This window comes from Onychostoma macrolepis, chromosome 08 (assembly GCF_012432095.1).
Source record: "Onychostoma macrolepis isolate SWU-2019 chromosome 08, ASM1243209v1, whole genome shotgun sequence".
Lineage (NCBI taxonomy): Eukaryota > Metazoa > Chordata > Actinopteri > Cypriniformes > Cyprinidae > Onychostoma > Onychostoma macrolepis.
The window spans coordinates 13,143,859-13,166,943 of record NC_081162.1 but is presented as its reverse complement, the minus strand read 5'-3'; the positions used below and the strand labels follow the sequence as shown (position 1 = coordinate 13,166,943).

Genomic DNA, 23,085 nt, shown 5'->3' with positions numbered 1-23,085 from the left:
ATCGGGCTAGAGAGTGAAATTACAGCCCAGGCCCGGATTAACAAAGTGTAGTGCCCTAGGGTGACCACATTTGAATCACTGACTCACTAGATTCATTTAAAAACGCAGGTTCATTCATAAATGAAACACTGCTGTGTTTGAATGGAGATGCGCAGAGGCTCAGCTGTGACTGTTTGAAACTATTTTCCTTGATTAAATAGAGCAAAATATTGTTAAAGTCATACAATGTACATCACTTTATATTAACTTATTGTTCATTGAACTGTTGTAATATCACATTTACAAACTCCCTTAACAATCTTTAAAAGCTGTCACTCACTTCAGTTCATCGCAATCACAAAGCTCCATTATAATCAATCAAGCTCTCTACACTGCACAACGAATCTCTTATTTACACCGTCTACGCTTTGTTTGTTATGGAGAGGATTTGTAAGCTTGCATAACTCAGCAATGAACAAAAGTATTTTGAGCAGTGAGTGGATTCTGATTAACATTGCATTCAAGGAATCAACATATGTCTGCGATACATTACTCACCGCTGCACAAACACGCAAGTAGAAATCTTTGAAGCTCCTCTCAGCGCAAACACAAATAGCCTATGCTGATCGGGTTAGTCGCACAGGTGCTCCTAAATATTTTTTGATAGTCGCACGCAGTACTTTTCAGTCGCACTGTATAGCCCTGGCTAAGTGTCGTGATATTTTCTCTTTTTTAAAATTTATGTTTCGCACAACCGCCAAATTGGTGCTGCCAACTATGCTCGACTCTGACTGGGGGGGAGGGGGCAAATACACTGTGACCTGACCCAATCGCAATTCTTTATATACGTGCATATATTTGATATTCTCTCTGTATATATTGTATCATTAACTGTTCATTTTCTATGCATCTGTATCTCTTCCAGCAAAATAATATATACAAAACATGAAAAATATTTTAAAGGTCTTGTCATTATCTAATCACTTGGTGTCCCCCTATTGGCTGGTGCCCCAGGGCACTCGCCCAATTCCATCTATGGATAATCCGGCCCTGTTACAGCCATAGCGCCTCTATTGGGGCTGTACTGCACAAATTTTGTGTAGAGAAAGAGAAAAGGTTACTTGTAAGTCAACTTTTTGTTTACAACAGCATATTAGTGCCATGTTAAAATAAAATAAAAAAGTGAAAAAAATTAATCGATAGGCCTACATTTTTTTTATACACGTGTATGAGAAAAATTGTTCCATTCTAGACCTTTTACGAGAACAAAATCATAGTTTTAAAAATAAAGCCATTGCAAAAATAAAATATAAATTTTTTAGGTTACTTTTAGTCTCATTGCAGGTTTAGTCCCATAATGTTGTTGAAATGTTATAATTTTGACTATTCTCGAAATATATCAACTTTCTCAAAATATATCAACAATCTCAAAATTATATTTTCTTTTATTCTTATCCTGTTGGAAGATTATTCTCAAAACTAATTTGCATGTATGTATGCAAGCGTGTATGTACGTATGCGTGTATGTCATATAATATACTAAAAAGCTGTCTACTTGTTTGAGGACATACCCTGATTTAAAAAAAAAAAAAAAAGTAATAAAGAACCAGCTCTGACCTTTTCATAAATTCAATGTAGGTGTTCAGAGTAAAAATAAAAAATTTGTATTTATCTACTGCCGTCGTACTTGTTCCACACTTTGCTCAGTGTGGATCAAACATGGTAATGGAGAGAAATTACTTCCATGTTGCCCGTTACAGCTTCTTGCCTCTGCTGTCAACACATGAGCCTGCGAGGCAATTATTTGACTGCATTATAATTATTTCATGTTAGGAGCTGCAAAGATGACTGCTCAGGGAAAGGAACATGGGAAATCCTGTCACTTAAACTAAGCAAGACTCAGCAAAGACAGGCTTGCTGTTTCAGCTGATTTGTCAAGAGTGCAGAAGCTTGATTATACTGTATTAATCTATTAAAACACGAGTGATCAATAGCTCTGTAAGGTTGCTCTTTGTCGTGACACCCTGATGCTTGTCATGTGTTTGCTCTGGCTCGCCCTTGAGGCCAGAGCGCTGGTTTATAGCCACAGTAAATCAGCTGCATATTTACAATGAGATCAGGACGGAATTATACAGGCAGTTCAGGGTAATTAAGCTTAAGGGGGATGCGAGAAGGATAAAGCCATTGTCCTCGCAAATAAGAGGTTTCTGACCTGTTTCCATATAGGAACATACTTTGCTCTGTTTGTGTTATACCGATATGAATTGCATTAGTAGTACCAGACTGAAGTTCGAGCAGGTTTCCCTGTCTTCTGTTGGAACCCCAAAAAGCCTTTGCTTTAGCTAATGCCACTAAAGGCCTGTTCAAGGACGATAACTATAAAGATAACAATAAAGATATAGTAAAAAAAAATAGCAGAGTCCACACCACAGCTATAATGATAAAGGCACAGAGAAACAATTTTGTTGGAATCACTTTCAGAACGATTTTTTTTCCAGCCGATGAATGATAAAAACATTGACACTCAGTCAGAATCCATCCTGCTATAACGAGCTCGAGAATTTAAAGCGTCAGACGAGCATGTGCTGAGAATCGACAGATGATATATATATATATATATATATATATATATATATATATAAATTATTATTTATTTATTTTAAGTTTCTGCAAGTTACTGTGTATGTGGTCAGATCAGATTTCTTTTGTGTTGAAACCGCAGTCACTTTCATTCAAACCTTTGTGGTTCAGACTTTAGCAATAGATATTTTGCCATTTATTTTTTTAATGGATTTTTTAATATGTATTTTGAATGAGGGCAGTGTCCAAATCTGAACACATTGCACAGCAAAATGGTGAGGGGAGAAAAAAAATCTGATTTATACACACACACCAAGAGGCATTATCAATAATCAGATTTGAATTATTTCAAACCGACTTTTTCCTCCTGTAATCTAATGTATTTGCCAAGTAAAACTGATTATTCAACAAGGGGGAAAAAACTGTCAGGAATGGAGCCAGATCATAGAGTAAGTTTGATATAATGATGCCTAAATAGCTATTTGGCTATGGCTGAACATTACTCAGAAAAAGAAGAGCAAGTTATTAGATTTTGACTGAAGATTATGAAAATAATTTTTGTCTTTGGAATAACATGCACCAACGAATCATTCACATTAAGACCTTAATGTACATTAAGAAAGTAAACGGGGTCCATTTTGTGTTGACTTTATAAAGACTTTAATATAATTCTGATGATGTTTTGAAACCTCTTGAAACCTCTTGTCATGACTATAGCTGTTTAAAGCTTGGATTGTTTTGTATTTCTTTTTTTTCTTTTCTCCATGATTATGTGATTATGATTTCACAGCATACCCACATCCAATTTAGACTGTCCCTGTGTTATCAGAGACACAAGTGGCATAATTACGAAGCGTGAACAAGTTTGAGTGTTTCTGTATGTGCCTATTTGTGTGTTGACGTGTACATTCACCATCCGATCCTCCGCTACGGGAGACGCAGTGCTGCACCCTCAGAGATGATGGCATGATAAGTGTGTGTCAGTGGTGGTGTGTGTTGTAAAAAGTCACACTACAGCAGTGAGATGGGCCACCCTCCTGACAGACTCCACACAGTGGATGAATTATACATGACTGAAGCCGCAGCTAACAGCGAGGCTGGCTGACATTAAAGCAAAATGGCAATTGTGACACATAACAGTTTTGATGTATTTAAAGCACTCATGCTCGAGCAAGTGTGAGCTAAGTACATAACATGCTGGAATTCACTCTGAAGAATAATGTGCCATTTGAGGAATTAATCAGCGCAGAAAACTACCAGATCTCTTTTGCTGTCACATATGGCGTTCGTGGTTAGTAGTACAGACTGTTTTGTCTACGAGATCTTGTATTGTCAGCTTTGCCAAGAGCAAAAATGGCATTTTTTTCACAACTCATAGTACTCTCATAATCCATAATAATATGCTAAATGATAAATGCACAGGAAACAAAAGTATTGTTTTGTAGTTATTAAGCTGTTACCATGAGAGAGCTATTTGCAAAACTTTTTCATATTTTGTGTAAGAGTTCATTAGATTGAATCATCAATCAAGATACTCCAACGTTTAAAATGGGTCATTTGAATGAAAATAGTTTTTATATTAACAGTTTAATATTCTTAAAATTCGTTTGGGGTTGGTAACATTTTTGAAAGTTTTTGAAAGAAGCCAAGGCTGCATTTAAGTTAATCAGAAACATAGCTAAAACAGTAACATTGTGAAATATTTCTTACAATTTAAAATAAAATAATTATTTTAATATATTTTATATATGTACATTTATTCATGTGATGGCAAAGCTGAATTTTCAGTGTCATGATCCTCAGAAATCATTGTAATATTCTGATTTGATGCTCAACAAACAATATTATCAATATTTTAGTTGATATATTTTTCAGGATTATTTGATGAATGGAAATCTTGTGTAATATTTAGATATTTAATGCATCCTTCCTAAATAAAAGTATTGTTTCAAAATTAATAATACTAATAAAGCTTATGGCATTCACACACTGTAAACTGTTTAAGCATAAACCATAAACTGTTGTACAGAAATAGTGTCAAGTTTTTTTTTTTTTTTTAAAGATATGCTAAATGGTATGCTGTAAGTAGATGGGTTAAGGATCCACTTTGTTGAAAACTCTGTTAAATGATAAATATTTAATCTAAATTTCATTTAACATGATATTAGAGCTGTTTTTATCATTACTTTTACATTACATTTAGTATAATTATAAATCAGTTAATCCATTTTCCCTGCAAATACATTTCTAAGATTAATATGAAGTTTAAAATATTCGTTCTCAACATAGAAGGTAAAACTTCTTGGCAAAGTTTTAAGTTTTCATTTGGATCCGTTGGGTCACTTATGAGGTAAAATGAGGTGGTGCGGAGGCATCTTTGTGCGGTTGGTGGATGTCAAAGTTCACGTCTAATTCTGGTCATCTCTCCCTTTGGCTCTCTTTAATGAATACACGCCATCTCACCTTCCACTTCCAGGGCTCAGGCAGGTGGAAAATATGAGATAATAACAATAATCATCATTCTGTGAAAGCACCTGGTTGAAGGACATTGCTTTCACCGTATAATTTAAACAACTGCTTGTATTTGAAAGTGGATAGAACTTGAACGTGTCTCCTTGAAGAGGTGTTTTTTTTTTTTCTAATTTGTGAATTGTTAAAGGCATGCGCAACCACTCGGGCTCATTAGAAAGCAAAGAAAAGGAATAATAGGAAGGAAATGAAAGAGATGTGTGATTGTGGTTAACAGTAGCTGCTTATTCTTCCCTGGGTTTTCACATTAATGCCGGTGGAGACCTCTAGTACTGAGGTGATGGCTCTCTCAATGGGGAACTCAAAACCACAATCTGGATGTAAATTCACATGGCCTCCTAATTTTCGGCAGATTTACAGCTGACAGCACTTCGGAAGAGTGTGCGTCTGAGAGTGATTACAGGCTTTGATCTCGCAGGCATAAGACGTTACGTCAACCCACTGTCATTCAGGGTTGTCATTGCTGCTCAACAGCTAGTCAGACCAGATTCCCAGATTCCCAGATATTCGTAATCATACTGAAATGACCAATTATGCTTCTTTGTGGTCCTTAAAGGCATAATTTACTCAAAAATTAATGTTTTGTCATTATTTTGTCATGTCTCTTTTAGGAGACACATGAGGTAATATTTGAAGAATATACTTACCACATTGTCCATATAACAAAAATGAATGGGGTGTCTGTGAAAGTGTCCAATACTCAAAAAAGGATCAAAAATCAGAAATGTATCATAGAAGAAGTTGTGCATTGTATTCCAAGTGTTCTGAAGCCATACAACAGCTTTGTGCTAAGGAGCATCTCAAAATATCTGAAGCCCGTTGTCTATTCTCAATAGTGTAGTGATAAGTGCAGCTCAGAAGTCACTTTCAAACAAACAAATTTCTGATGGTCAATGCGGCAAATTCACATGACCAACTTGAACTTGAGTGAAATCCTCATGGAGTTCCAGAATCCTTGGATTCCAATGATATTCAATTATGATCTTCCCATTTAAAGTTGTAGAAGCTGAATGAACACAGAATATAATTTGATGCTTTTGATACCAAGCCCCATTGGTTCTCGTTGTTTCATTTCATGAAGTCAGTGATATCAAAACTGACATAAAATAGCCTAATTGTGCAATTTATAGTGTGAATAAAAACTGAACTTTGGAACTTTGGATTTGTTCCTCACATTAAGCTATAAAATGGCTTCAGAATTCTTTGGAATGTAGCGCTTTAGTTGGATGCTATTATGGTACTTTTATACTATTTATGTGGTTATTTTTCATCTTGGCAGTCCATTTTCTATTCACAGTACATTCTTTAAGGTTTTTTGTGTTTAATAAAAGAAAGTAAGTAAGGCATGCAGGTTTGTAATGACATGGGGGAGTCAAAATTGTGAACTATGCCTTTAAGGAACATCAGACATGTAGATCTGTTTGCTAATTTCCTGAGCTTGATTCTGCCCAGGGGATGACTCTGTTTAACTTGGACAGATCTTTTGCTTGAGGATTTTCCTAGATTTCTGTGTGAGCATCTCAATCTCGTCTGTGCAAACTTTCAGCTCACTGCCAGAATCAATACCTTCCTCTTTGGCAATAGACGGCATACCCCTCACCATCAACTTTAATTGCATATTTAACAGGAAAAAGCAGCATGGATGCAGCCACTCAAATATTTAGCCTTTTACCATGTCTAATATAGAGGCATATTTGTTTGGGTCAAGCGCACTCTAACAACCTTGAACTTTTTCTTGGCATTAAGACAAGCCTTAGAGGTTCATCTTGGTCTAGTAGAAGTTAAGCCAGTGCTTTAATTAAGCTCAGCCATCTGCCTCAAAACTTTTGACTGTACTGTATATACAGAACTGCTTTGAGCCATGCACTCTTTTCATGAGCCACTTTAATGACCTCACAAAGCCTAAGACATCAAAATGATTGGACCATGTAATTAATAACAGTGGCCACTTTGTCTACTCCTGTTTCGGTGTCAAGAGGTTGTGATGTACTTTTTTCCCCTTGATCTTGCTAACATATCAAGCTGATCTTAGCATTTTCAAAGGAAACTTCAATATCACTTACTGAGCTAATGATTACACATGGTATTTAGTACAGATGAGACTGGAGAGTGCTGTAACACTTCCAGTTTAATTTAATTATAAGTTGGCTATAGGCAGAGGTGACAGTAAAAGTTGCATAAAATCATCTGTCTGTCCGTCCGTCCATCCGTCTGTCCATCTATCTATCTATCTATCTATCTATCTATCTATCTATCTATCTATCTATCTATCTATCTATCTATCTATCTATCTATCTATCTATCTATCTATCTATCTATCTATCTATCTATCTATCTATGTCTCTGTCATTTCTCTGTCTGTCTTATAGAAAAAATAAAAACTAATACATTTGTCTAGATTTTCTTCTTGTTAAATTTGCAGGACATTTATAGAGTTTATCACTTTGAATTAAATATTTATGAAATGAAATGGGATCAATGGTGGTGATTAGGAATGGCTTAGTTTTATTTTTTCTTTTCTTTAAAAAGTAAATGTATTATTACAATTAATTATTTTGGGTTACCACCCACGCTTGCACTTGACACTAATTAACATATTCTTAATTAATTTGTTGCAGATAAATATGGTAATTTTATATTAAAAATAATAACAACAAAAAGGCAAAATGTTACAACACTCCCCAGTCTCTCCTATTTAACAATAAGTGATGAAGACCCCCGGCATAAAGCCCGCTGAGCTCTGTTTGCCAAATACTGCCATCTTGTACCAGTTGATGAAAATTTTATGCCTCTTGTCTCTTTTGTAATTATAAAGTTTTATTAGGTGTTTGTGGAAGATTAAAACACTATTAGCGCTTCAGCTGTCAGATTCTCCAGCTGTTCCTTTTGTTTATGACCAAAATGTTTTATGACACCCACATTTAGTCACCTACACAATTATGGTTAATGAAATGCAGTGCTGGTACAGTGGGCAGGAGAAACATTGTTGAAGGGTACTATGTTTTTTGTTGTGTTGGTGTGGAGAGAGAGAACCAAAAATGGGACACAATGGGAGGAAGAGTGTGTAGTTTAAGATGCATATAGAGACAGACAGAGTTTACAACATACAGGCTCTAATACTGTTTGGATATTTAAGTGTCTCTGTTATAGATGTCAAATTTCATAAACCTTCGACTTGTCCACTATTAAACCTTTGATGAGCAATCATTAAGTTCAGCAGAAACCCTGCAGCTGTCATTGCTTTCTATAATAAATTAATCACATGAAAAAGAGACAGTTCACCTTACACTCTTCCAAACTATTCAGTTTCTAATTGGCTAAATGTTTCTTTCTTTCTCTCTAGGTGGTGGAAACAAATCTTGTGGCTTTTGACTGTCACTGGATCATCATAAATGAGGTGGGTTCTTTTGCTATTTTGTGAGAAATCTAGTTTATTCTTTCTGTAAGCACATTTGAATATATTTGCATCGTTATATCTTTATTGTCTAAGTGAGAGGCGGACAAGGGCTCATTTGGAGCCTGATGAAGGTGGCCAGATAAGGACAAATTACAGCTCAATGATTTAAATTAGATTTGGCAAGCATGGGAGTAGCACTCTAAAAAAATTCAGCGCTTTCCTTAACGAATAAAGCATTTTTCCAAAATGATCCTGCGACAAGAAGACAATGAAGATACAGACCTTGAGCCCATCTGCCTGAATTATAGCTATTTCAATAACTTAAAAGTCACTCTCTGTGGTAACCTCTATTAATATCTCTGGTTTTATTTAAAATGGTCATATAAATCAGTTTGGTCTTTTTGAATAATAGAGTTCAGTGCACTATGAAATTGTACTGTGACAAATTCACTCCCCAGTCCAAAAAGACCATATTGGATCTCGATTCAAAAACTTTACAACATTTTGAAGTCAGCTAGATTTGATGGTCAGAAACTAGGTTTACCCAGTCATGTTTAGGTAGTAAGGAGGACTTTTTTTATAGATTCTGTTATTTCTATGACTAGAAGGACTAACTTGGTGTACAATTTGGGAAAGTCCATTAAACATTTGCTGTTCCTGTCTGTGTGCTGCACCAGCTGCTCTGCACATATTTACAAAGTTAGGAAAAAGTGGCTAAAATAAATTTTAGGGCTGTCACGATTCCTGATTCAATTCGAGTACTCGATTTTAAAAAATCCTCAATTGGATTTTGGACATGTCGAGTAACCGCCAAAAAACTGGAAGTGGCGCTTTCCACAGATGAGAATCCATGAAACGCACAATTAAACTGTTTTCCAAGACTGCATGATATATTAGACCCATTTTAAAGTCATAATAAAGAATAATGCTATTGTGAATTCACAAACGCTACGATCCAGTTACATATATGCGATGCAGCTTTAATTATTTACATGCATGTAGGCTATGTACGTGTGTGTCAGAGCGGCTCCATTCACAGTAAATAAATACTGCTCCACACAAACTGTTATCATTTACATGTGTGTAGAGTCTCAAACTCCATCTCTGCATATTGTTGTGAGTCTGGGTTTATTATAACGTTCATCTGGGAACACAACGTTTGCTATTTCATCAGATTTGTAAGGTAAATAATTTATAAACCTAAGCAAACACAGGAGAATATGACGTCTGCATTTGAAAGCTCTAAAATGCTGCCTTCGGAGGCATCAAGGCACGTCCGAATACAAATTCTGCTTCAATTCCTGTCTCCGGAGGTACCTTCTTCTGATCGAATTTTGAAGGCAGCATAGGGTTAAGGCTAGAAGAGATATGTATGGCGCTACTGAGCATGCGCACATCAATACAGCGTAATTTTTGTCACACTGTACAACAATATTTACTATTTTTTTCATTATTGTAAGGGGTAGGTTTAGGGTTGGGGTAGGTGTAGACGTTAATAAAACTAAAATTAATTTCATTGTTTGTTTCCGGTCGGAGCTGTATCCTTTCTAGCCACAACCGCAGCATTGATGTATCCTTCGCTGCCTTTGATATCCCACAATCCTGTGTGTTCCATTCCGTGACGGTTGCGTTTGGTGGTCAGTTTAGTGTGTAAATATATATTTCTGACTAACTTTTTACACTTTTTTTTCTAGCGCGAAATCAGTATTATAGTAATTAAATATTCTTTTAGTTATCACCAAAACTCGTTCTATTTTGTTGTAGATCATTAAACCGTTACGCTGCCTCAGAAGCCTGTCCAAAATCAGTTTTATGAGGTGCCTTCATGCAAAAACGCTGCTTGCAAAGTCATTGCCTTATAAGGCATTGAGGCAGGAAGTCAGCTGCCTAGGCTATAGTCTTTGACACAGCCATCAACATCTCTCTCAATAGAGTGGGGGAACTATGACGTCACTTTGTATGCGGATCGGCTGTTAGCATCGCACTGGTTCCCTCAACAAAAAGCCAATAGGATTTTTCCATTTTGGATTATCGCAAAAAATAAGCTCTGTGTTCAATCATAGTTCATGAAATTTACACGTTTTGTCCATCACGATAATCTTCACAAAAATATATAAGTTTTATGAATTTTGAAGCCTAAATAAAAGTGCCAGAACTGAAAAGATAAACTTAGGCTGTAAACGAACTACACCACCATGGTCGCTCGCCTTCAGCGTCTCCACCACCATGCTCCCAACAACTTTTTCAAACTTATTTTTAACGTGTTCAGTGAAAAGGATTTACTCTGTATATGAATTTTAATCCACGCTACATGCACCTTTTCATATAAACTGGAATAAATTAGTGCTGTCAATCGATTAAAAAACAACAACAACTAATTAATCGCAATCTTTTTTCTGAAATTAATCGCGATTAATCCCACCTAACATTTAAAGTTTTTAAATATACTTTTATATTGCATTAATTTCACATTCAATCTTCAAATTAATAGACAAACAACATATTTTTAATATTTGTTTAATGGCATCTTTTTTATGACTGGAGGCAAAGTACAATGTTACAACATGATTACAAAATCTAAAATAAAAAAAACCCAGTTTAAATAAATAGAAAGTTACATAACTAATATATACAGTTTAAAACAATCATTTTTTCCTAGTATTCACAATGAGAACTGCTAACTAATTATTACCTATTATTATTATTATTATCACTGATACCAAGTAATACTGATTTCCGTATAAAAAATGTATCCTAATATTTAACCATTGACTATAGCCATTAAACATTACATTATAATTAAGAGCTATCAATTTTAACATTTATTAGACTTTAAAAATAACTTCTAATTTAAGTGAACTTAAAACAATCTTCACATTATAATACATTTTATAGGCTACCTGTGCCCCTCAGCAGAAATATACAGAAATTGAATAAAGTTACCAAACACTAAATTCTAAACTAAATACAGATACTTACAGCCAGTGTTGGGGGTAATGCATTACAAGTAACGCAAGTTACGTAATCAGAATACTTTTTCAAGTAACTAGCAAAGTAACACATTACTTTTTCATTTACAAGAAAATTAGTTACTTTTTCAAATAAGCAATGCCAGTTGCTTTTTTCCCATTTATTGATTGACAGCTCTTCTGTCCCCATGTTGAGAGAAATCAGGAGTAAGATGTTACTGTATTTCTAGAATAAATGCGAACATGCATTAATTAATCTCACTTACAAAAAAAAAAAAAACACATTTAGCATTCCTCAAAATGAATAAAAACGGTAAAATGCAACTCAGAATATGACGCAAACCTGCAATAATTAAATGTTATATAACACAAATATCCTTAATCCCATTTTACTAACCAGTGTCTTTGCTGCTGACCTTCAGTGATCCAATTCAACCATACTAATAAGCAAAAATTACTCTAGATAAACATTTGTGCTTCTTTTTTTTTTTTTTATTGCTGAAGTGTGTTGAACTTACTTCTACATTCTATTGTACAGACATGAATTCACTTTCCCTTCAGCCTGAGGCGTATTCATTTCACTTTTGGTGTGAAAGGGCTTTTCCGTTTGCCAAAAAAATTAACTTTTTTTATATTCAGAACAAACAAGCAAGCCCTGCCCAGATTTAAAAAGTAACGCAAAAGTAAGGTAACACATTACTTTCCATAAAAAGTAACTAAGTAACATAATTAGTTACTTTTTTAGGGAGTAAGGCGATATTGTAATGCATTACTTTTAAAAGTAACTTTCCCCAACACTGCTTACAGCTATATAAAAGTTATTGATTTCCTCTTTTTTCTTTTGTTCTTGAGCAGACATCACAGCAGCTGGTTATTAGGTTGTTTTTGGCTGATATTTCTTTAAGAGCTGTCGCTGCTGTACGTGACTAGGATCTGACACGCATCGTTTTTTCTCTTAACTCTCTTTACCTTTTCTGACCCATTTCAGTCTCTACTAATAAACTGACGAGTTGAATCGGGTGTGTTAGATGAGGGAGACAGTGCAGGGCTCCAGGATAGTTTTGAAAACCATTTCAGAGACACATGTTCTTAATGTAACTCATATATAACACATTACATGCACGCACAGTTTTAAGGCAGCTTTAATCGCCTTTTTGGTAACTTCATGCCTTAACTCACCACAACATTGCATGCACGTAGTTTATATCGAGCTTTGATAAGAATTGATACAGGCTACAGCGCCATACCTGTCAACCCTCCTGTTTTTCCCGGGATTCTCCGTATTTTACCATTCTATCCCGCTATCATCCCGTATAAATATTTTCCTGTATTTTTAATCTTGCTATAAAAAAAATCCCACTGGGCGTATTTTATGTTTGCTACATTCACCTCTGGTAAAACTGCCGTAATTTGTATGGCCCAAACCTCATTATATGAATAATCACGTCAATATATTCCGAGGTTGTCCGGTTGGCAGATCTTGTATGAAATGCATCTTTTCACACAATCGACACAAACAAATTTCAACCCATTTGTCCCCTCAACTTGGCAACTTTACAACCTAGTGATGCTGTTGATGTCTGCGCAGTGATGCACGGATGGTGGTTATACACGCGGGCGCTGTGGATAATCGGGTCGGGTAATAAAAAAATGCATTATGATTATTTGCGGGTGGATAAGATAAATCATTAATGATGCAAATATTAGCTACATTTTCTAAAATATGAACATGTTTTAAATATATATTTTATATATTTAATATATAATATATATATATTTAGTATAAAATATATATTTTATATATATATCAGGCATACGATTTCGTTTGTGTGTGTGTGTGTTCGCCTGTTTGGGATGTTGCAGTGACAGAAACGGTTCACTGGTAGAAATGGGAGGAGAAGACTCTAGGGGTGCTTCGGTAAAAAAAACAAAACAAACAAAAACCTATACATGTAAATTGAGATATAGCTCACACTTTGCGATCGCAAAATCAAATATATACAATAAATATACAATATATTAAAAACTAGAGCCAAACTAAAACTGAAATGAGACATTAGTAATAAATAGTATAGTGAATAAATGAAATCATAAGTGTTTTAGCTGAAAACGCCAGGCGCTCTGCTAAAAACGCTGGGCTGTTTTTTTTTCCGTTTAGGCGCTGCGGTTGCTGTGATACGGAATATCCGCTGAAGAAATGGCAGAGACATCGCGAATGACATGTTTCTCCAAACATTATATTTCATAACAATATTATGGTAGTCCGGCAATTCGATTTAGTAAAGAAATAAATACTTGGAGACAAGCAATATTAACTTCTCCATTGTTGTTCAGCCGTAGTACAGTCGGTAGTCCCGCCCCTCCTCCACTCTGATTGGTTGGCTGATTAGAAAGTGACAGTGATGAGCGCAGCGTTTTATTCAAAGTTGAACATTCTTCAACTCTCGAGTTTGAAGAAAACTAATTTGAATTAAATGTTGTTTAGTCAATATTAAATAAGGATTAGATCGCACAGTAAAGTGTAAAACAATCGTCAGGCCGGTGGCGCCCCCTGCAGGCATTTGTTATAATTCATAATATACATTAGCTTTTTAAAATACAGTACATTATGGAATTAACAGTTTTGTTCAATAAAACCATATGATTAAGTGATTTTGATACTTTATTTGAACTAATTATTATTGCCTTGTTGCTATTATATATGTATTGCAAGTCATTTTAAAGGCTGTTGTTCGGTAAGGTCTATTTTTCTTACTACACAAAAAACAAAAAAACATTAGAATTATAAAACATTATAATTACTTGATTAATTGTCAGAATAATCGACTGATTACTCGATTATCCTTCCTAACTAATTTATTTATTTTCATTTTCATTTTAATAGTTTTAATAATTTAAATTTTATTATAATGTCCGACTCCACAATACTAAGCAGCTTTCATTGAAGAATGGAGCACAGGCAACAGCCCACTCAGCAGATGCCTGTATCTCATTTCACATGCAAACAGGGCATTGACAGCTGCTATTTAAAGGCATAACAGCAAAATAAATAAATAATTCAAAGGGTCATAGGGATAGTCATGAAAATTTTAATTATGACCATTTCTGGCACAAAATAAGCTGTCTAACATTATAAAAGGACTGTGGCAAAACAAAACAAACAAAAAAATAAAAAGTCTGATTTATGAAAGATTATTCAAATGCCACATTATCTGATCGTATACATTTTTTGGGATAAACTTTTAATGTTGTCAGCTTTCTAGAACTCACCATTTTAGGCAGGTGGAGCATTTAGTGCATCTGAGGAAAGTTTTATGTCCTCGTATATTAAACACAAAGGCACATGACATTACCTTGACATGTCTCTCTATATACACGCATTGCTCTTGGTTGGCCTTACATGACAGCACTCATAGGGGACAAAACAAGCAGCTGCCAAAACCTGAACCCTAAAATTGGGCCATAACCCTGTAGGCTCATATTTGTGTCATTCTAATTTAGCGCTCCTAATTAAGCATCAAGGGCCTTTGCATTTGTCATCCGGGGGTAGAATAAGCCACTCAGTGCTGGTATTTTCAGGTCTGTAAAAACGTGATGTCCTCTCTGCTCTTGAAAATTGTGCAGCACACTATAAAGGCCTCACGTGCCCTCTCGTGATGCCTCCTACATTATCCTCCGTCATTCTTACCATGTTAATTAACAGCGGCACAAACATCATTTGACAGTGTTCAACTTGGCGTCAGGCAATATTTGGATTTGTCTGATCAGAAACCTTAAAATTACCTTTCAGAGAGCAGGTTGCATTGTAGACAACTTTAATTTTAATCTTACTGAAGGATGAACAGCTTCGACATTCTAAGTAAGTTCCTCGCCGGCGTGCCACAAGTTCAGATTTAATGACATACTTCATGAGAGCCAGTCACCAGCAATCACAGCTTTGCAGGTGAGAATGAAACTCAAAAGTGAAGGCTGTCAGAGGGAACAGCTTGGCCGCTCTGAAGTCTACCTTCACTGAGGGACGTTCCCTGTCCATTCTCATCACATCATTCCCAGCTCACTCACTTCATTCTGCCCGTCTGTGGAAAAGATGGCTTCGGGCTAAAATTAGCAATCATTCCTCCCAAGGCTGCGCAAGGACACTCGAGCGCACGCGGTCATGTCTTTCTGCCTTTTGGCAGCACTCTGAATACCCATTCATGAGAATAATTGTAATACTAATGATGATTTTTATGTAGTTATGTTTCTTGTATTTAAATTGGGCCCATTTTTAGCTAACTGGAGAGTGGAGAATTTGACCTTGACTTGATGAAAGAGGAAAACTTAACCATGTGTGAAGATAGTTTAGTTTGTGTGTCAGTACTGGTGTCAGGACTCAACGATTATAATGAAGGAGCATTATTTGTTTAACTGGAACTAATTTTCTTTTCTTTTCTTTTCTTTCTTTCTTTAACCTCGGTGAGCTTTTTTAACCAGATAAAAACATTGTCGTCCATTTCACTTAATTTCAATCATTTTATTCAAATTAATTTTTAATTTGAACAAACACTGTTCTAACATTTTTTAAAATATTATTTTTGATTGTACTATATAATCTGTGATAAATCCATTTCTAGATTTACAGTTTTTTTTTTTTTACAAAATATAATTATTTCATTACATTCATGTTTTTAATATCTAGGGCATTTTTTCATACATTTGGTGGCATTTTTTGCCCTGCATTATTCCGTGACCCTGGTCAGTGCTGTTCCTTTTTAAATATTTTGAGATATAATGTTTAAGAAAGTTAACCAATTACTGTATATACTTACTATTTTAAACATATCATTAATTGTTAATGAATTTAAGGTTTTCTCTTGTTGGCTAACCTTTAATCGTTTTTTGTATGGTCCATGCTAAATAAACATTTTGCGTTTAAAATTCTCCCAGTATAGAATCTTAATGTCTACAATTATGATATTTGTTACAGTTATGTACAGTTACCTGTACAGTATGTCAGAAGAAAAGAAAGGTATATATTATAGAGCTGGTAGGAATGTTCTGGTTGTTACATGATTCATGTAGACATATTTGGAAGATGATAAAACACTTAAGTAATGGAACCTAAAAAGATAACATTGTGTTCCTTATTTAATCTAAATCTTTTTCTTTCTCTCAACCCGAATTTGAGACAAAGTTATAGTTGGTTATTTACTAAATTGAAAATCATGATTTTTTTTTTTTTTCTTGGACCTACTTCTGCTGTTTCTTTTCCAGTCAAGTGTGAAAAAAAAGCTCTTCTCAGCAAGATGTTTTTTATCTTTGTAGCCTATTTTCACTGCAAATGGAAAATCCCTTTTCTTCTGACATTATTCTCTTTCTCTGTGCTTTTTCCTCTCATGTGTTGCAGGAGATTTCAGACATGGATGTGCAGGAGCTGGTGATGAAGTCTATAGGTCGCCTGACCCTGGTGAGACAGACCTTCCCTTTCCCGCAGAACAGCAGCCAGCGCTGCGTCCGGAGCAACCACCGCATCAACACGTCCCTCTGCGACCCCAAAGACCCAAAGGCACAGACGTTAGAGGTGTGATTCATTCCCCCATACTCATAACTCATGCATTCAAGTTAATCATAAATCATTTGCCTTCATTTCCTTTTTTGATTGTGTCCATTAACTGTCATCATTAGCCTTTGAGCTAACTTCCTTAGAAAACTAGAAAATGTCAATGTGAAAATTAGCAATCTTGTTTTGCTGGGTTTTCAGTTCTTTCTCTGTGCCTGTGGGGTGCCATTCCTGTTTTCTACTATTTATCCAACTGAATGTATTTTCCCACATGTAAATTTACACAAATGACAACATAAATTAACAGATGTGTTGTGTATTGAGCCGCATGCATGGTATATCAATACACATTTTTTTTCAAAACCCCTACTTTATATTAATGTGGGTATATTGGCAAATATATATTTTCAGCAGGGCCAGGAGATATTTTTGATATTCACAAAACAGGACGATGGTTTTAATACCTTTTTTATTTGGTCATTAAGTTGCCAAAATAATGTGTCATTACAGTTTCACAATTCCTTCTTGTCTGAGATAGTGCTCAACAGAGATATTTTAATAATCTCTATGATTTAAAATTGAGTAGCAAAAATGGCATTAAAGTTGAAAAGATTGCGTTATCACTTTACGGAGGTCTCTGCATGGTTTTAATAAAAAACATACAGTATATAGTATTTAAATACTGATGTTTATTGCCTTATATGTTGGTATCCATAAATTAAAATGATTAAATAATCTGAATAATATATGTAGTAAAAACACTTTCACGTGTAAAACATGCCTTGAAGATATTTTTTTTACAATATATATGCTTTGCTACAATGGCTGCTTGGTTGAGATTGTGTTGAAAAATGTTTTTAAAACCTTTTTCATGGAAAAATCTTATAAATATTGATATTTCTTAGAATATTAATCCACATGGCATGTGCAAACTAATTAGGCCAGATCTCAAAATTCACTTGTAAGTGAATAATTGTTGTTATTTTGAACTTTGTTTGTTTGTTTGTATGCACATACATTTTTGGGGCCACTATACAGTATGTATTGAATTTCATCAAAAGGTAGAAAAATATTAAGTTGTAATTCAGCCATTATTTTCAGTATGTGGTATATATGAGGGAACAGGTGCTCTTCTCCATGAAAATTGAATGCATAAAAGCGGCTCATGTTTGATGTTAAGGATTCAGTTTTGCTCAGTATTCAGGAGTCCAACCCTATTTTACCCTGCACTGAAGCGTATCACATCCCTCTTTCTCGACATATATCCCACCCTCCCTTTGGAATACTCCTTTGCACCTCCCGTTCCCTTTAGACCACCGATCACTCATCTTCCCTGGAGAGACCCACTAACTCCTGCACTTCAAACAGACTTAATGGATTTCCCTGGTCAGCCGATCTTCTCCCCCCTGAATTTAACCCTGTCTTTGTCTGTTTACCCCCTTGGCAGTGGCAGCTTTGTTGCTTCGGTGGTCTCGACTCCTCCTGCAAATGCTATATCTTGAAATAGCCTTCCCGAAAAACAGCCCACCCAAAAAAAAATGGCACTTTGTGCCCAAGACATGAAACATAAATCAATAAGTAAGCCCTTTATGTTTTTGTTCTTGAAGATGAAAAATGCAGCGAATGGGGAAAAGCCACACAGCTCGACGCTGTTGCTTGGTAGTCTTGTGGATCCCTGTCAAGTCTGCTTCTTTGGGTCATAGCTCTTTTTGTACGCCCATTCTCTCGGTATACGATGAGTTGTTTTATGGGAGTCAGGAAAAGTAAACACAAGCAGTGTCTCCGCTCTGTGTTAGGATGGCGAAGCCCATTCCCTTTAAAACTGGAGGATAAAACTCGAGAAACATAAGACGAGAGCGTCGTCTTCCCTATCAACCCCATCATCTTATTCTCCAGTCTACTTTGAAGTCGATGTACATATATACTGCGTAATTGGCAGTTAGTTTGTCAGCTCTCAAAGCCATTACAGCCTCATACCTGCAAATGCCTGTTGATGGAGCCAACCGAGCGTGACTCCTAACATAATTAGAATAGCCTTTCCTTTTGTGCTTCTATGTTTACTGGTGAAGATTTTTGTCAAGGCTATGGCCGTATGCGAATAGATTACCTGAACGGATTGCGTTCTTGACAATTATGGCAAACCAAAGTTGATAGCGAGAGGTTTTCTCAGCTATTTGTCAACATGGTTGGGATTACTCAGACACTCGATACAGTGTCAAGTATGCGGGAGCAGCGCAGGTTAATAAACAATGCTGGAAACCTAATGACCGCTTCACTCTATTTATTACCTTCTCATTAAAATGGAGACAACATTCAGGCTAGATCAGAGCCGTGCAATCGATCAGAGCGGAATTAACTTTCTCCTTTGTGCCAACATCACACGAAGTGTTAGAGCTTGTGTATGAGTGAAGTTGCCAATTGTCCTGTATAATGCGGAACCGTAACTAAGGTAACAGTGTTGTGTTCTATTTGAATACATTTGGCCTTTAATTTCTTCAATTTAAAAAAAAAAAAAAACATTTTCCACTGCCAATCAAAAGTTTCAGGTTTATATTATGAAAAAAGTTTGTTATTCTCACCAAGGCTACATTTATTTGATCAAAATTACAGTAAAAAATAGTAATAATATGAAATATTTTTTTGTAATTTAATATATATTAAAAGCTCATTTATTCCTGTGATGCAAAGCTGAATTTTTAGCAAACATTGCTCCAGTCTTCAGTGTCACATAATCTTTCAGGAATCATTCTAATATGCTGATTTAGTGCTCAAGAAATATTTATAATTAATATTATTAATGTATGTGGAAACAATGATACATTTTTTTCCACGATTCTTTGAATAGAAAGTTCAACAGAACATTTATTTGAAATAGATTTTTTTAACATTATAAATGTCTTTACTGTCAAGTTTAATCAATGTAATGTGTCCAGTATATATATATATATACATATATATATATATATATAGTACAGTATTGAATATTCATTTAAAAAAAAAAAAAACTGTCCTCATACTTTTGAACAGAGTGTACATACTTTTTGTTTAAAATGTCATTTGTCACGCATATTTTGCTTAGATTTCAGATGGAGATTAAGAGTATCCTATATTTAACTTGAAGAAACTTAGTGTGTCTCATTTTCCCACAATAGCAACACAGCAGTATGCATTTATGTTAAAAACCTCAATACACAGACTCCATATATTGATATCTTGACACAAAGCCATTTTTGGCCTTGCCTGTTTACATTTACTCGAGACAAAATTGACTGTTTACTTTAAAACCATGCCAAGATGACCAAACAAAAAACGTATTATGTGGTTACAATTGATGTCCCAAGTCAGACAAGAACACTAAAGCCTGTATGCATATACAAGCGTATCATGATGGAAATGACAGGTATTAAGTGTGTGTGGGGTTTTTTTTCTGTTGCTTATTAAACTCCATTGTCTTCCAGGGCTCGTTCAATGTGTGCAGCCTGTTGTCATTTCCACTGTAGAGACCTTTCATCCCAGCTGTATCCACTCAGACATAAATCTTTTTCTTGTAAGAGAATATTAATCTGGTGTCTCTGACTCTCCGTGCTCACGTTGTCTGTTCCTTTTCTTTTTGTGTCTTTGTTTCCCTGCTGCTTTTGGTCGTCTTGTCAGATCACCAACCGCTACATCTACGACACGGTGCTGCTGCTGGCCAACACCTTCCACAGGAAGCTGGAGGACAGGAAATGGCACAGCATGGCGAGTCTTTCGTGCATCCGCAAGGGCTCCAAACCCTGGCAGGGTGGCAAGTCTATGCTGGATACCGTGAAGAAGGTACAGTACTGTACAGGGCTTTACGATAAACGTGACCTGCTGGCTCAAGGCCAGTATCAGACTACTCGACAGAACTGTGCCTTGCAAACTTAAACTTTTGGTTTTCTGTGAAGTATTGAATATTGATGTTGTAAAATCTACTGTTTTAAACTTATTACCAAGTAGGGGTGTGCAATATGGCGATTTGAGCATGGACGATATAAATGTCTCCATGATCAGCTTTTGAAGAAATATCGTAGTATCGTGTTACAGCGCACATTCTATCAGCTGCAATTCTGGCGCCGCCGTATCAATATACTGTACAACGCCACATACATTCACATCAGTGTTAACTCAGCGGTAGAGTTACACTCACAGGACACTGCACTTAATCACAATTACAAAAGTACATTATTTGCATGTGCTTAAAGCCTTACTGGTTAAACGTTTCATTTGAGTGCGCTTTTTCTGAGCATGTACACCCGAAGTGCGCGCACTAAAAAACCTGTTAAACATCGTCTGATCACTGAACTAAGTTATCTTTAGTGCTAATACTGTCAAAACACACAAGGTTTATGTAAAGGCGCAGTTGGTTATGTCTAAAATGAAAGTAAACAGTTGAGAGAGAAACAGATACGTGCCTGTTTATTAGACGCGTGCAGGTCTTAAAGGGACAGAACTAAACATGCTGTCGACTGTCATTAAAGAGAGAGTTCACCCTAAAATGAAATTTCTGCCATTATTTACTCACTCACATGTTGTCCCAAATCTGTATTAATTTCTTTCTTGTGCTGATCACAAAAGAAGATATTTTGAAGAATGTGGGTAACCAAACATTTGCTGGTCCACATTGAATTTGATAGAAGGAAAAAATACTATGGAAGTCACTGTGTACCAGCAACTGTTTGGTTTTCCACATTCTTCAAAATAGCATTTATTTTCAGCAGAAAAAAAAGAAACTCATTCAGGTTTTAAAAACAGCTTTTGAGTGAGTAAATGATGGCATAAACACTATTTTTATTTTTGGGTGAATTATTCCTTTAATGATGCAAAATGATGCAAAAGCCTCTAAATGCCATCTGAAATTTTCTTCTAAAATGAGCATTTTTATCAGGCTCCTATATTTATGTTCAGTTATTTCACTTTAATTGCATAGAAAAGGAGCTATACATTGCCATTAGAGTAAAATTACTGAACCTAAACGTGGCAGCCTGATAAAAATGCTCATTTTAGATGAAGATTTCAACTGGCACTTCATTTTGTTTCCTTGAAAGGCTTTCTCTATTATCTTTATAATAGCGGAATTAGTTTGGCTGTGATGCTCAAACAACTTGCAAAATAGAAAAAAAAAAACAACATGACAAAGAATCGTGATATTTCTAAAAAAAAAAAAAAAACATCTGAGTAGTCATAGTCTTGAAAGCATACTAAAAGCTATTACTATTCATAATGTGCATTGTAATGCATTATATCTTGTAAATAATTATAACTGAATTTAAACGGCATAGTATAACAATGAATTGATAAGATGTGGTTACAATTATTCATGAGATGGTACATTACAAGGCATAATTAATGCATTAAAACTACTTTTATAATGCATCATACATAAAGGCTTTAAGTAAAGTGTTACAGAATGTTTTAATTTTTAAATAATAATTATAGAAATAATCATTTATAGCGGTCAACATTTATTTGTATTAGTGTTTTATATTTCATTATTACTTTTACTTTTATTGACAGTATTATTGTAAGTAACAAAAACAATTGTTAATATTTTATTTGTATTAATATTTTTCAATTTTATTAATAGTATTATTGTATGTAAAAACAAAATTGCAGTACGGTCAGGATAAAAAAAAATAAGTATATGGTTATTGATCAATTTATTTATTTATTAGAATATTTTTGAATGTATGATAATTTAAATGTATTTTTGCATTTAATTCTTTTATTTGTAAAGAAAACATTTTCTTATAGGATTAGAATGTAAAAATCAGTCATCATCCAAGTGGAAAATAGCAGGTTTGGTGAAGTGGATCTTGATATGAATTGTTCATGATCAGGTATCACTACTTCTCTCATGAACTGCAGCCAGATCTAAGGCAAATGCCAAGATTTTTTTGTGAATAATGACTTCATTTTTGGTCTGTTTGTCACGCACAATTATCATATTGGCTTGAGAAGACTTGGAATATAGTGCACAAGTCACACGTACTACTTTTATACAGTTTTTACCTTCCATTTTATAGATTTAGAGCACCAGTCTCAATCACTTTCATTATATGTGAAAAGTGTTC

General features: G+C 35.1%; 1 protein-coding gene across 7 annotated transcripts in view; it reads left to right on the top strand.

Moving 5' to 3' along the window:
• The window catches only part of grid2 (glutamate receptor, ionotropic, delta 2), a 419,312-nt gene that overhangs the window by 270,514 nt on the left and 125,713 nt on the right, over positions 1-23,085 (top strand). For all 7 annotated transcript variants that reach the window (XR_009272479.1, XM_058784731.1, XM_058784732.1 and 4 more), the window contains 3 exons: positions 8,432-8,485; positions 16,841-17,014; positions 20,645-20,806. Coding sequence is in view for 6 of the 7 variants with exons in the window: in XM_058784731.1 (XP_058640714.1) it covers positions 8,432-8,485; positions 16,841-17,014; positions 20,645-20,806 (390 nt within the window). In the remaining variant the exon portion in view is untranslated. The remainder of the gene's footprint in view (positions 1-8,431; positions 8,486-16,840; positions 17,015-20,644; positions 20,807-23,085) is intronic.